This window comes from Trachemys scripta, chromosome 7 (assembly GCF_013100865.1).
Source record: "Trachemys scripta elegans isolate TJP31775 chromosome 7, CAS_Tse_1.0, whole genome shotgun sequence".
In the NCBI taxonomy this organism is placed as follows: Eukaryota; Metazoa; Chordata; order Testudines; family Emydidae; genus Trachemys; species Trachemys scripta.
The window spans coordinates 79,265,938-79,278,215 of NC_048304.1; the positions used below are offsets into that span (position 1 = coordinate 79,265,938).

Consider the following 12,278-nt stretch of genomic DNA (forward strand, 5'->3'; position numbering starts at 1 on the left):
CATAATCATACCCTGAGGGTATTACCAGAATTGAGTGATTTGTGTGTGAATTCAAGGCTCTTTTCCACTGATTTAAGGACAGATTAATGATTTCTCTCTCTAGACTAGACTGAAAAAAACCACTACTGCATCTTTTTTCCAGATCAGAAAGGCTGGTTAGTTGTTCAGATGTCTTTGGTATAATGCTGCAGTTTTACACAAAGCCTACCTCTTTCAAGCTACAACAATGCCAGTACAAAAAAGGAACTGAGAAATATAAACATGACTATAAGGAAGGGTTTTTTTAAACCAAAAATTAACTTTTTAAAAAACTAGTGAACTTACCGACGAAAGTAATAAAATCTACAAAATACTGGGGAGTGAGTTGGTTCTTCACCTTTCTTACTTCTAATGAGTCTACATTCTCTGCATTTCTGCAAATTGGGCCCTATTTCAGAGCAAGAGTCATCCTGCAAAAAGGATTCTCCCGTTTGCTTCAGCTTCTTTACTTTGCGCCAGTCTTTTAATACTGAACGAGGTATGCCAGCTGAAAAAACAACAAAAACGTAAGGCAAGAGAAATTTACAAATTATCTATATGTAGAACTCAATAGGAACAGTAAACCTTCAGCATTTCTAAAGTGAAGCTACTTTTATTTGGTGCCTAACTTTAAGCATCCAAGTTTGAAAAATTTGGCTACAAATCTAATGTTCTGTAGATAAAACTGCTGTTAACCATTTTATTGCTGATTTACATATCACATATGTAAACCAAATGTACTTTTCTCTTGTATTTGGTATGTCATTTTGGTAGATATTCCACAGAAAAATGCAGCCACAACACATGATTATTCCAGGACAGTAATGAGATTCAATAACAAGGAGAGTTAAATACATATGATTACTTTAGTGCAGTTCTATTTAAAGTAACTGGAATTTAAACAATTTGTTAATTATGCACAAGGAAGAACAGAATCCAGCTCTCACACTATCAAATGTGTTGGTTTTACAAGGCTAACAGGAGCAAAGAGCAATAAGAACTTATTTTTATCATTTAACTCGGCAGATCTGAAACTGAATACACACAGGGAGCAGATCTGTTGAGTATAATGCTGCAATTTTCACAATCACATTTCAAAGTAGAAACACAATTTAAATATACACTGCCGTTTGGCCAATCTTTCATTTTAATAACTTTTACAAGCAGTGCTCTGGTGCCGGTGTGCTCCGGAACGGTGTTCTGGCACTTTCAGGGGAAGATAGAATGGTGTTCCACTATTTCGGACAAGGGTGCAATGAAGAGGGGGGCTGCCTGCTTCCCTCTCACCCCTCCCCCCACACTTTTGAGTGGCTCTGAGTGGAGACCCAGCAGCCACTGCCTCCTCTCCAGGCCATGCCTGAGACAGAAGCATGGGCAGTCCCATGGCTGAGAACCCCTCTCTAGTACAAGATTCCAGCTGGGGCACCTGAATCCCTACCCATCATGGGAACCCATGCCAGAGTCCTGGTGCTGCAGGCTGAAAGGACAGGCCACAGCATTTCTCTGAGCACCCTGCCACAAGAGGGTAGGCAGCGGGGGGATACTGTGCAGCACCAGGGCCTTCCATGGAGACTGGGAGGTGCTGGGGGGTGCATGAGGTCCTGGGTGGCGAGCTGCCTGCATTGCTGTCCCAAGCATGGCCAGGAGCAGAGGTGGCAGCTGCTTGGACTTTCCTAAGAGCTGGCTAGGTGCGTGGAACGGAGGCTTCCCACTCTTCTTAGTAACCCTGTCCCTACCCCCTATATGATCAGTGCAGCTGCACCACTTTCCCCCCCCCAGGCTGAGAAGGAGGGGAGTGCCCTTTGCCATTGTATAGGCTGAAGGGTCCTGGCAGGGGTATAGTGCCTCATCCTAATTCTCCTTCGCTGCCCGTGAGTGAGTGAACCCATAGCAGTGTCAGCAGGCTACAAGGGAGATGTTAGTTCTGGCACTTTTTTTTTTTTTTTTTTTTTTTTAGGATTCAAGCGCTGTTTAAAAATTGAATTAGTTTTATCTGCATGAAGAGATGGGGTATCTATCAGTTCAAACTGCCTTTATTCCTGAAAGTCCATATCCTGTGGAGCTGGGCAAAACTTGCACATTAGATACTGGATGGTTCAAATGTTAGGGTGCTAACATAGGACTGCAGAAACTTGGATTCAGTTCTGTTTCCTACAGATTTCTTGTAAACTTTGACAAGTCACAGTGTCTCTGTGCCTCAGTTCCCCATCTATAAAATAGGGATAATACTACTCCCCACCTCACAGTCTTGTTGCAGAAATAAATACATTAAAGACTGTGAAGACTCAGATAATAATGTAACAGAGTCCATGTAAGTACCCAAAATGGATAGATATTAATATCAAATACTAATCTGTTAGAATGACCAATGAGGAGGAGGATGGAGATGATGACAGGAAGGAACAAGACCTACTATTGCTCAGCCTTCCCTCCCCTGAAATCACAGGAAACTGATGCTATTGAATATGTCCATATTTTAAAGCATAATACTCTGTGCTACAGGGGAAGGTAATTCTTTAAGTCCCCAGTTATCTTGCAGATAAAATACTAGATAAAATGCCAAAGGACTCTCCTGTTAAGCCATCTAATCCATGCCCTTATATTAGTACACGATTGTCCTCTACACCAAACCCATAAATGTTATCATCTCCTTACAGTAGGAGGATCATCCAGCACTAGTTGAATGTGACTAAATGTGAGATTCAACTTCAGGTCCTGAATTAGTAAAAATTGAGTAAGATTTAGAAAAAAACTTGAAAGTTACATTGTCTTTGATCCTCCCCTTCGTAAAAAGATTAAAATTAAAGACAAAAGAAGCAGACCAAATACTGTACCAGCACTTGATCCAGTCCACAGTATCTCCTACAGGTTGCAGAACTGGCAGCACTTAACACAAATTAAACCTCAAACAATTACAGAATCTTTCAATAATATAAGGTTGTGAAACTGAGAAGCCAAGAAATTCAGATAAAGATTAAAATCCATCCTTTGTACCAGCTTAATAAAAATCTTATGAAATGTGATTTAACGGGGGACTTTCACACTAGACCGGGGTCGGCAACCTTTCAGCAGTGGTGTGCCAAATCTTCATTTACACACTCTAATTTAAGGCTTCGCGTGCCGGTAATACATTTTAACGCTTTTTAGAAGGTCTCTCTATAAGTCTATAATATATAACCAAACTACTGAAAAGGGTGGCCTGCTGGGACTCCAGGCCCGAAAGCAGGATGAGCAAGGGCTGGAAACCAAGATTGGCAGCTGAGGTGAGTGGAGTAGGTGGCTGGTAGGCCTGAGCAGGGCTGGAGGCCTGGACCCTGTCTGCAAGAGACCTTGCTTCCGGTTGGAGGCTGAGTGGAGCTGTGCGGTAGAGACCCCTGCTGGCAAGGGGACAGCAGCCAGAACCCCAGAGCAGTGACTGGCTCAGCCTGCCGCCACTCTGGGGTTTCTGCCCCCAGCTCCTGCCAGCCGGGGTCTCAGCCCGCTGCCAGCCTGGGGTTCCTTCCCCGCCAGGCCAGCAGCAGGTGCTGAGTTGGACCCGCGGCAGGTCCCGCAGGAGCCGGCAGCTGGCAGCGGGAACTCCAGAGTGGCGGCGGGGCTCAGCGGCTCAGCCCACGCCGTGTGCCAGGAAAAATCGGCTCGTGTGCCAACTTTGGCACGCGTGTCGTAGGTTGCTGACCCTTGCACTAGACCAATGTTGTAAGAAACTAACAATTTTTTTTCTTAAATAAGAAATATATTAGACAATCGTAAGCAATAAGAAGATACATTTTCTTTCAAACATTTTACTTAAATAAGGTCTTTCCTGCTTCTAGACCAGTTTCTATTTCCTGCAAAGTTTAGTCGCAATCCAGTATCGGTGACAATACCACACCATCCGAGTCAAATTCCAAGTTTATTCTTCATTCCTTTAGATTGCAGAGGTGGTACTACAGTAGAGGCAGTATGCTCAGCACCCGAGGGGCTCTCTCACACTTCTCTCTAAAGTACCTTTTTTACCCCAAACGTAAAGCCACATCAACAGAGTGCCCTGAAGAAACTGCCCTTAGTCGTCTTGTCAGAGGAAGAAATAAGGTCTGGCAATAAAAATGACCCCTCAAATGGAAGCCCACCACCCCAAAAATACAGATGTTCATATTGTCTCGGACTGAAGTTTTTATTCATTTTTAAAAATTGGTATGACTGACCCAAGTGTGACTGCAAACATACTGGTGTTGACACTTTATGACAGAGCATGTGTACAACAGTTTGTTTACTTTAAATTGAGAGGCTTATGTGCATGTTCAAACCAAGAAATAGTTCGAATACACATATACATAATAAAAGATGAATTTCTCAAATTAAAACATTACAGATGGGGTTGGAATTGGTGAATCTGCAGCCCTACCAACCTCTGACACTGCCCCTTTAAGCGCTATTCTCATTCATGTACTATCATAACACAAACCCTCCATTTATTAATAGTATTGTAATTCACAAATGTCCATCTATTTTCTTATCTTTTCTAATTCAGATCAACTGATATACTTACTGCTGTTGTTGCTGCTCTGTAACTTCATCTTGCTTCTTTCTTTGGCACTCCTGCTAAGAACACCATTGGGTTTTACTTCTTCCTCTGTATCACCCTTTTTCTTTTGCAAATCATTTTGTTTCTTTTTGTAAGTTGGCTTAGGCTGCCGTTTAGTCCTTTGCTCTGACTTGCTCTCACTTTCATCAGAGTCTCCACATTCAGAGCCAGATTCGTAAGTCCTTTTTGTTTTTCTTCTTGTGTGTTTATCTTCTTTCACAAATTTATCTGCTAGGACTGTACTTTCTATGTTATTTTGTAAATCACTAGATGTAGAAGCTATTAAATTGACAGTACATGGCTTAATAATTTCTGATACATTGTTCCCTGAATTCTCTTTTTTATTAGTGTTTTTATCTTCTTCTGAATGTCTAGTAAGCCAAGCCTTTTTCAGTTTTGTGTGGTAGTTCGGCTGACTTGTCTGGGAAGCTTGCCCATTGCCTACACAGTTGGCTTTGTTTATTGTATTGCAGACGATAGTACTGTCTAGGGAAATGGAGGCTGGAAATGTCTGATTTTTCACAGCATTGGACTCAGTTTCACTGGCATTACTACTTTTAAACTGAGCTGCAGCCAATGCTGCCTTGTGCTTTTTCAAATGGATAAAATCAGTTGGGCCAGAAAATCCAGAGTTGGGCTGAATGGCACTTCCTGTCTTGCCACTGGCTGGTGTAACTGGAGCTGTGGTACTGACCTTGTTTTCTTGTGTCTGTGCCACTACCTGACTTATTGTTCTAGAGGAGGTACATTCCAGTGGTGTGCAAGCCAAAACTGTGTTTGATAAAGAATATGTCACTTCTGAACTACCCCAGCTTGAAACACTAGTAGTTGTGGCTGCAGATGTGGTTACATCTGTTTTGGTACTGCACATTATAGTTGTGGTAGGTGTGACAGAACTGGGAATGCTGCCTTGTGAGACAGCTGGAAAGTTCTTTTCATAATGTGTGTGTGTAGTGTCTGAGTTCATATTTGGCAGAATTATTCTTCCAGTGTCTCTGGCTTCCGCTGGTTTTAGGCAATCTGTTTGATTTGTCCCAGTTGAAGATCTTTCATTAACTCGATCTTTGGAAGCTGACTGCATTACTGGCATACTATCGTATTTTGCACTAGAAGGTGGACGTACAATGACGGATGCTGTGGCAGATTGCGATTTTCCACTGGTTCGCTCAACCTGCCATTCAACTTTTTCATTGTTTGGGACATTATTAGATTTCCAAATATCTGATAAATTCTGCTCAGAAGCGCTCTTGTACATTGTTTGCGCTTCCTTAGGTTCAGGTACTAAAGTTGGTGGTTTTTGTAATTCTTGGGTTTTGCCACCAGCATTAACTGGCTGCACTGGCGTTAGGGTTGGAGGTGAAAGGCTGCTATAGCTGCTTTCCTTTCTCTCCAGGTTTTGATGAACTGGAGGGTGAAACACTGGTGCTCTGTGTAAGGCAGGCATACTTCGGAGCGTATTTGAGGATGAAACTGACAACTGAGTAGGGCTTCTGCAGTCATGTCTAAAAGAATTTACAGAGTGAGATGTCATTTGATGGGAAAGTTGCTCTGTTATCTTGCTTACTGAACCTTCACCCTCTGGTTGATGCTTAATCAAAGGTGGAGGTTTTGAAAGAGATGAAATAAAAGAAGTGAGAGACTGGGAATTAGCTGCTGTTGAAGGACAACTATTCTGTTTATCGACATACAAACTTGAAACTTCCTTAGATGGGTAGGACCTTGGTGGTTCATTCACTACACTGTTTGACAAGGTGGTGAAATAGTTACTTTGCGGCAAACTCTGTGGTGCTGAATGCTTGATTTTATAAAGTTCTGACACAGAACGCTCTGGTTCTTTGTCATGTTTTACTGCATAGCTTTTGGGGCTAGAAGACGATAATGGTGTTACTCTAGAATAATTCTCTCTCTCACCCTCAAGTGCCTTGATCTTAGCAGTAAAAGGAGCAACTTCAATACTCTCTTGAAGTATCCGTCTATGTTCTTCTTTATATTTGCTTAGTCGCTCTCCTGTCTCTTGAGGTGGCTTCTGCAATTGACTCAACATTGGGTCCACAAAATGTCTGTGCAAATTACTCTCTTTTGTCTGTGTTCTGCTATGTTCCAGATCAGTCTTCACTGGTACAGTTGTAACAGAACGTAAAGGTTCAATAAATGCTTTCCTCTCCAATTCTCTGTATGAAAAAAAGTTAAAACAGATTAAATTTTGTTACAAACATACTACAAAACGCTAACAGAATTTAAGGGACCTATCCTTCAACTCAAAAAACAAAATTATCTATTAACACAAAATAAAGCTGATGAATTTCTTTATTCTGGGTAAAATTTTCAAACACTTGTATGTGACTTAGGAACTTAAATCCCATTGAAAGTCAATGTGCCTCAGTTTGAAAATGGGATTTAGGCACCTAAGCCACTTCAGCTCTTTTGAAAATTTTACTTATTATTTGAGAGCATATTTTGTCACATTTTTACATATGCCATGTCATGCATTTTTACAAGTGAATTGGAATGAAGGTAAATGAAAACACAAGCTACTGAACTTCACAGTCTCATACTGTAAACATTAACTTATACATCAGTTTAATGATTTAGACAATGGTGAACTTACTCTTTGTGATGATCTACTATATTTTTGGACAATGGTGGACTAGAATGTGTTGTCAATTTGAGTGGCCGATGTGGATCTGCACTGGATGGTCTTACAGGAATGTGACTCAGTAACCCAAGACTGTCAGCTGAGGTCACAGGGGTGGGCTGATGTAACCAAGGGCTGGGAGTATTCTGTTAACAGCAACAAAATCAGACTTCAAAGTTATCACAGGAACCCAAGCACAGCATCATCAACATACCTTTTTTTAAAATCTTACCAACAAACAGAGAGTAAGTTATATACTTTCCCACTATAAATCATATCCTTTTTTTTTTTCTTCAAGTTTTTGAGGCATATTTGGATAGAGTAGGGATATTTGAGTATGCCATTGACTTGGTTTATAGCATATGAAAATGTTTACATTTTCCACATGTATTCTGAGACAGATTTGATTCTCAAATACCTAGCCTGATCATTTTACTTCTACAATTTCAACTCAGGGCCTCTCTTTAAACAACAACTGGCATTTAATAGAGTATAAGTTCAATTATTAATTTGTTGAATGATTAGTGTTCAAATATTTTCTTTAAAAATAAATAATGTTTAATATTTCTTGGGAATATCTTTCAACTGTAAATATAAAACAAATCAAAGAATAAGCATTCCCTTTTCTTACTATTTTTCTTCATGCTACAAATGATTAACTATGGATTAGCCTAGGCAACCTGCTATATTTAGCCGAATTGCTTTACACAACTCAATCACACAATTAGTACAGTACTATTAAAACTACAAACTATGTTAAGGAAATCTTAAGGTTGCGTAGCTAAGTATTCAAAAGTTAGGAAATACAAAATTTAAGTGTGACTATACAATTTTAACTCTACCTCCTTGCTTGAATGCATTATGATAATCTTTATTTGAAAACTAGTGTAGGCTGTTTTAAATGAAGTTGATAACTTATGTAAAATCAATGATGATGTGTTACCTTAGAGACAGAAGCGTCTATGATGTTGTAATTAACAATTGTATCATAATGCACACAAGTGAGTAAATTTGCATGTGAAACCTTAAGTCTCACTTCCTGACTTCTGAGCACTTCACTATGAAACCCAAAAGATGCTTTAACATAGTAAAGTTTTTGAGGAAATCAAAAAAGGTCGCTGGGACCTAATTTCCCTGTAAGCTGCGCAATTGTGAAGCAGCCTATTTAGCACCACACAGACGCTCAGGGAACCCACCTGGGGACCTGCCCTGGCCGGGGGGGGGAGGAGCACCTCTCCCCTGGCCACAACCTAGCCCAGCCCCCAACCTGCTGCAACCAGGGGAGGCGCAGCCCGAACCCAGCCGCAGCCAGGGCACCCCCTCTCCCAGCCCCAACTCTGCCGCAGCCAGGGCATCCAAACCGACCGCGGCACCCCTCCCCAAATTCTGCTGCAGCCCGGACCTTCTGTGGCCGGGGCACCCCTCCCCTAGCCCGAACCTGCCATGGCACCTTTCCCCCAGCCCGGTCCTGCCAGGGCCGGGCCCCTATCTTGTGGCCCCAGTCCTGGAGCTGCTGCGCCAGGTAGAGGTGCCTCTCCCCCACTCCTAAGCCCAGATGCTGCTGTGTGGAGACTGAGCCGGAGGAGTCCTCTCTCTCCATCATAGCCCCAGAGCACCCTACTGTACTCCAAACCCTTCATCCCTGGCCGCACCCACAGTTGGAGCCCGCACCCCCTGCACCCAACCGTCTGCCCCAGCCCTGAGCCCCTCATCCCCGGCCCCACCCCATCACATCACCTCCATATTGGTGCACATAACAAAATTCATTCCGTGCATGGGTGGGGAAAATTAGAGGGAACACTGGCTTGGGCTGTAACTGAAGACAACAGTCAGCACAAAACAATTGCTGTATATCAATATAATTAAGAAACTGAATACTTGCAGAACAACAGACTTCAGAGGCCTAAGTGAAATGAGTTTATTTTTCCACACCTTCATAGGGGGGAGGGATAGCTCAGTGGTTTGAGCATTGGCCTGCTAAACCCAGGGTTGTAAGTTCAATCCTTGAGGGGGCCACTTAGGGATCTGGGGCAAAATCAGTACTTGGTCCTGCTAGTGAAGGCAGGGGGCTGGACTCAATGACCTTTCAAGGTCCCTTCCAGTTCTAGGAGATGGGATATCTCCATTAATTAACACCACATTAAATTAATTATAAGTGAAGCTGATAGAGACACCTACAATTCAGATTGCCTACTTCTTTCTCTCATGAGGCCATTTTTCAACTGCTTATGACTTGGCCAAACTTTAATCACTTGATATTTTCCAGCCAGGTGTCTGCCTCAGACTGAACTATTTGGGAAAAGGCTCGTCTACAATGGTTCAGCCATTTCTAACAATGTGTGTCAGAAAAAGGAAGATGTTTTGCCCATGTTAAAATATCCTTACACAATCACTGAGAAGCTCTAGCACAGGGGTAGGCAACCTATAGCACGCGTGCCGAAGGTGGCAAGCGAGCTGATTTTCAGTGGCACTCACAGTGCCCGGGTCCTGGCCACTGGTCCTGGGGGCTCTGCATTTTAATTTAATTTTAAATGAAGCATCTTAAACATTTTAAAAACCTTATTTACTTTACATACAACAATAGTTTAGTTGCAAAGAATCCTGTGGCACCTTATAGACTAACAGACATATTGGAGCATGAGCTTTCGTGGGTGAATACCCACTTCGTCGGATGCATAGTTTAGTTATATATTATAGACTTATAGAAAGAGACTTTCTAAAAACGTTTAAATGTATTACCGGCACGCGAAACCTTAAATTAGAGCGAATAAATGAAGACTCGGCACACCACTTCTGAAAGGTTGCCGACCCCTGCTCTAGCACCTACATGTTGTGAGGCAGGAACTTAAAATTTGGTGGGGAGGTTGCCCTAGTGTTAGGGACATGCCTTTTGCTATCCCTGTGAAAAGCAAAATTAGACTGTATTATAAGCCTCTGAAAATCAGTTTGTTCAACAGAAGTTTGATAAAGATTGGAAGCATTGCTCTCCAAAGGTTTCAAATGAACTGAGCATGCTCCTGAGCAAGCCTTTTCATGCAATTGCTACACCTGGTTGCCAGGGGACACTGTAGCATCAGTCACTGAACTGAGTAGTGATGCTGCTGAAACCATTTCAATCCTTTCTTTCTTTGCTAGCACTCAGGAAGCATGAAGGAGAAGAAATAATCAGTCTGACTCACATGCAAAGTGATAAGGAGCAAATGAGGAGGAAGGGATGTGTCTCAATAGGAGCAAAGGGGAAGAGGGAAAAGAGGGGGACAGTGAGGAACACAGGTGGACAAAGGCCCAAGAGTTTATAACCACTGGAGCACACTTCCCTACAGAACCCGGAACTGAACCAGAGTTTCTTGAGTCTCAACATTCCTCTGCTATCTACCAAACAGCTGTGAAATCCACTGGCAAAATGAGTGTATTATCCCCTTAACAATGTAAGAATATAAGAATGGCCATACTGAGTCAGACTAATGGTCCATCTAGCCTAGTATCCTGTCTTCCAACAGCAGCCAGTGCCAGATGCTTCAGAAGCAATGAACAGAATGGGACAATTATTGAGTGATTCATCAAGTCCCAGCTTCTGGCAATGAGAGGTTGAGAGACACCAAGAGCATGCGGTTGCATCCCTGACCATCTTGGCTAATAGTCGTTGATGGATAGGGTGACCAGATAGCAAGTGTAAAAAATCGGGACAAAGAGTGGGGGATAATAGGCACCTACGTAAGAAAAAGCCCCAAGTATCTGGACTGTCCTTATAAAATTGGGACATCTGGTCACCCTATTGATGGACCTATCTTCCATGAACTTATCTAATTCTTTTTCGACCCCAGTTATACTTTGGGCTTTCACAACATCCCCTGGCAGTGAGTTCCACAGGCTGACTGTGTTGTGTGAAGAAGCACTTCGTTTTGTTTGTTTTAAACCTGCTGTCTATTAATTTCACTGGGTGACCTTTTGTTCTTGTGTTATGTGAAGGTGTACACAAGAGTTCCTTATTCTCTTTTGCCACACCTGTCGTGATTTTACAGACCTCTAGCATATCTGCCCCATAATCATCTCTGTTCTAAGATGAACAATCCCAGTCTTTTTACCCTTTCCTGAAATGGAAGCTGTTTCATACCCCTAATCATTTTTGCTGCCCTTCTCTGTACTTTTTCCAACTCTAAAATATCTTTTTGGAAATGGACCAACCAGAACTGCACAGAGTATTCAAGGAGATAGCATACTATGGATTTATATAGCGGTATTATGATATTTTCTGTCTCATTATCTATCCATTTCCTAACGGTTTTTGACTACTGCTGCACATTGAGCAGATGTTTTCAGAAAACTATCCATGATGATGCCAAGATCTCATTCTTGAGTGGTACCAATGAATTTAGACCCCATCATTTTTATGTATAGTTGGGAATATGCATTACTTTGCACTGATCAATATTGAATTTAATCTGCTATTTTGCTGCCCATTCACCCAGTTTTGTGAGACACCTTTGTAACTCTTTGCAGTCAATTTTGGCCTCAACTCTCTTGAGCAATTTTGTATCATCTGCAAACTTCGCCATCTCACTGTTTACCTCCTTTTCCAGATCATTTATGAGTATGTTTAATGGCACTGGTCCCGGTACAGATCCTTGAGGGATTCCGCTATTTACCTCTCTCCACTGTGAAAACTGACCATTTATTCCTTCCCTCTTATCCCATGACTGCTTACTTTGCCTAGGAGCCTTTGGTGTGGGACCTTGTCAAAGGCTTTCTGATATATACACTATATCCAGGGCACACTATCCCTGGGAGAGATGAAGCCAAAGGCAGACTCAGAGTCTGCTCTGAAACTAATAAGGAATGAGATGCCATTCCCTGGGAGCTCAGGAGAGGCGAGAAGCCATTTTGGAACAGTATACAGCAAGCCAGGGAAAGCCACACCGGCTGTGTGAGGGGCTGGTGACTCCCAGGTCTGCATGCAGGGTTCCCCTGAGAACTGGCCTCTGGGGACCTGAAAGCAAGATCCCTCAAACTTGACCCTTTCCCTCTCCACGGTGACTCCCAGTTTGTAGAGTTTTGTTGGGA

At 42.4% G+C, this 12,278-nt stretch overlaps 1 protein-coding gene across 6 annotated transcripts in view; it reads right to left on the minus strand.

Moving 5' to 3' along the window:
- JMJD1C (jumonji domain containing 1C) overlaps positions 1 to 12,278 on the minus strand; it is a 349,289-nt gene that overhangs the window by 49,039 nt on the left and 287,972 nt on the right. For all 6 annotated transcript variants that reach the window (XR_004646490.1, XM_034776021.1, XM_034776020.1 and 3 more), the window contains 3 exons: positions 7,191 to 7,363; positions 4,547 to 6,753; positions 325 to 526 (listed from right to left, as the gene is read on the minus strand). Coding sequence is in view for 5 of the 6 variants with exons in the window: in XM_034776021.1 (XP_034631912.1) it covers positions 325 to 526; positions 4,547 to 6,753; positions 7,191 to 7,363 (2,582 nt within the window). In the remaining variant the exon portion in view is untranslated. The remainder of the gene's footprint in view (positions 1 to 324; positions 527 to 4,546; positions 6,754 to 7,190; positions 7,364 to 12,278) is intronic.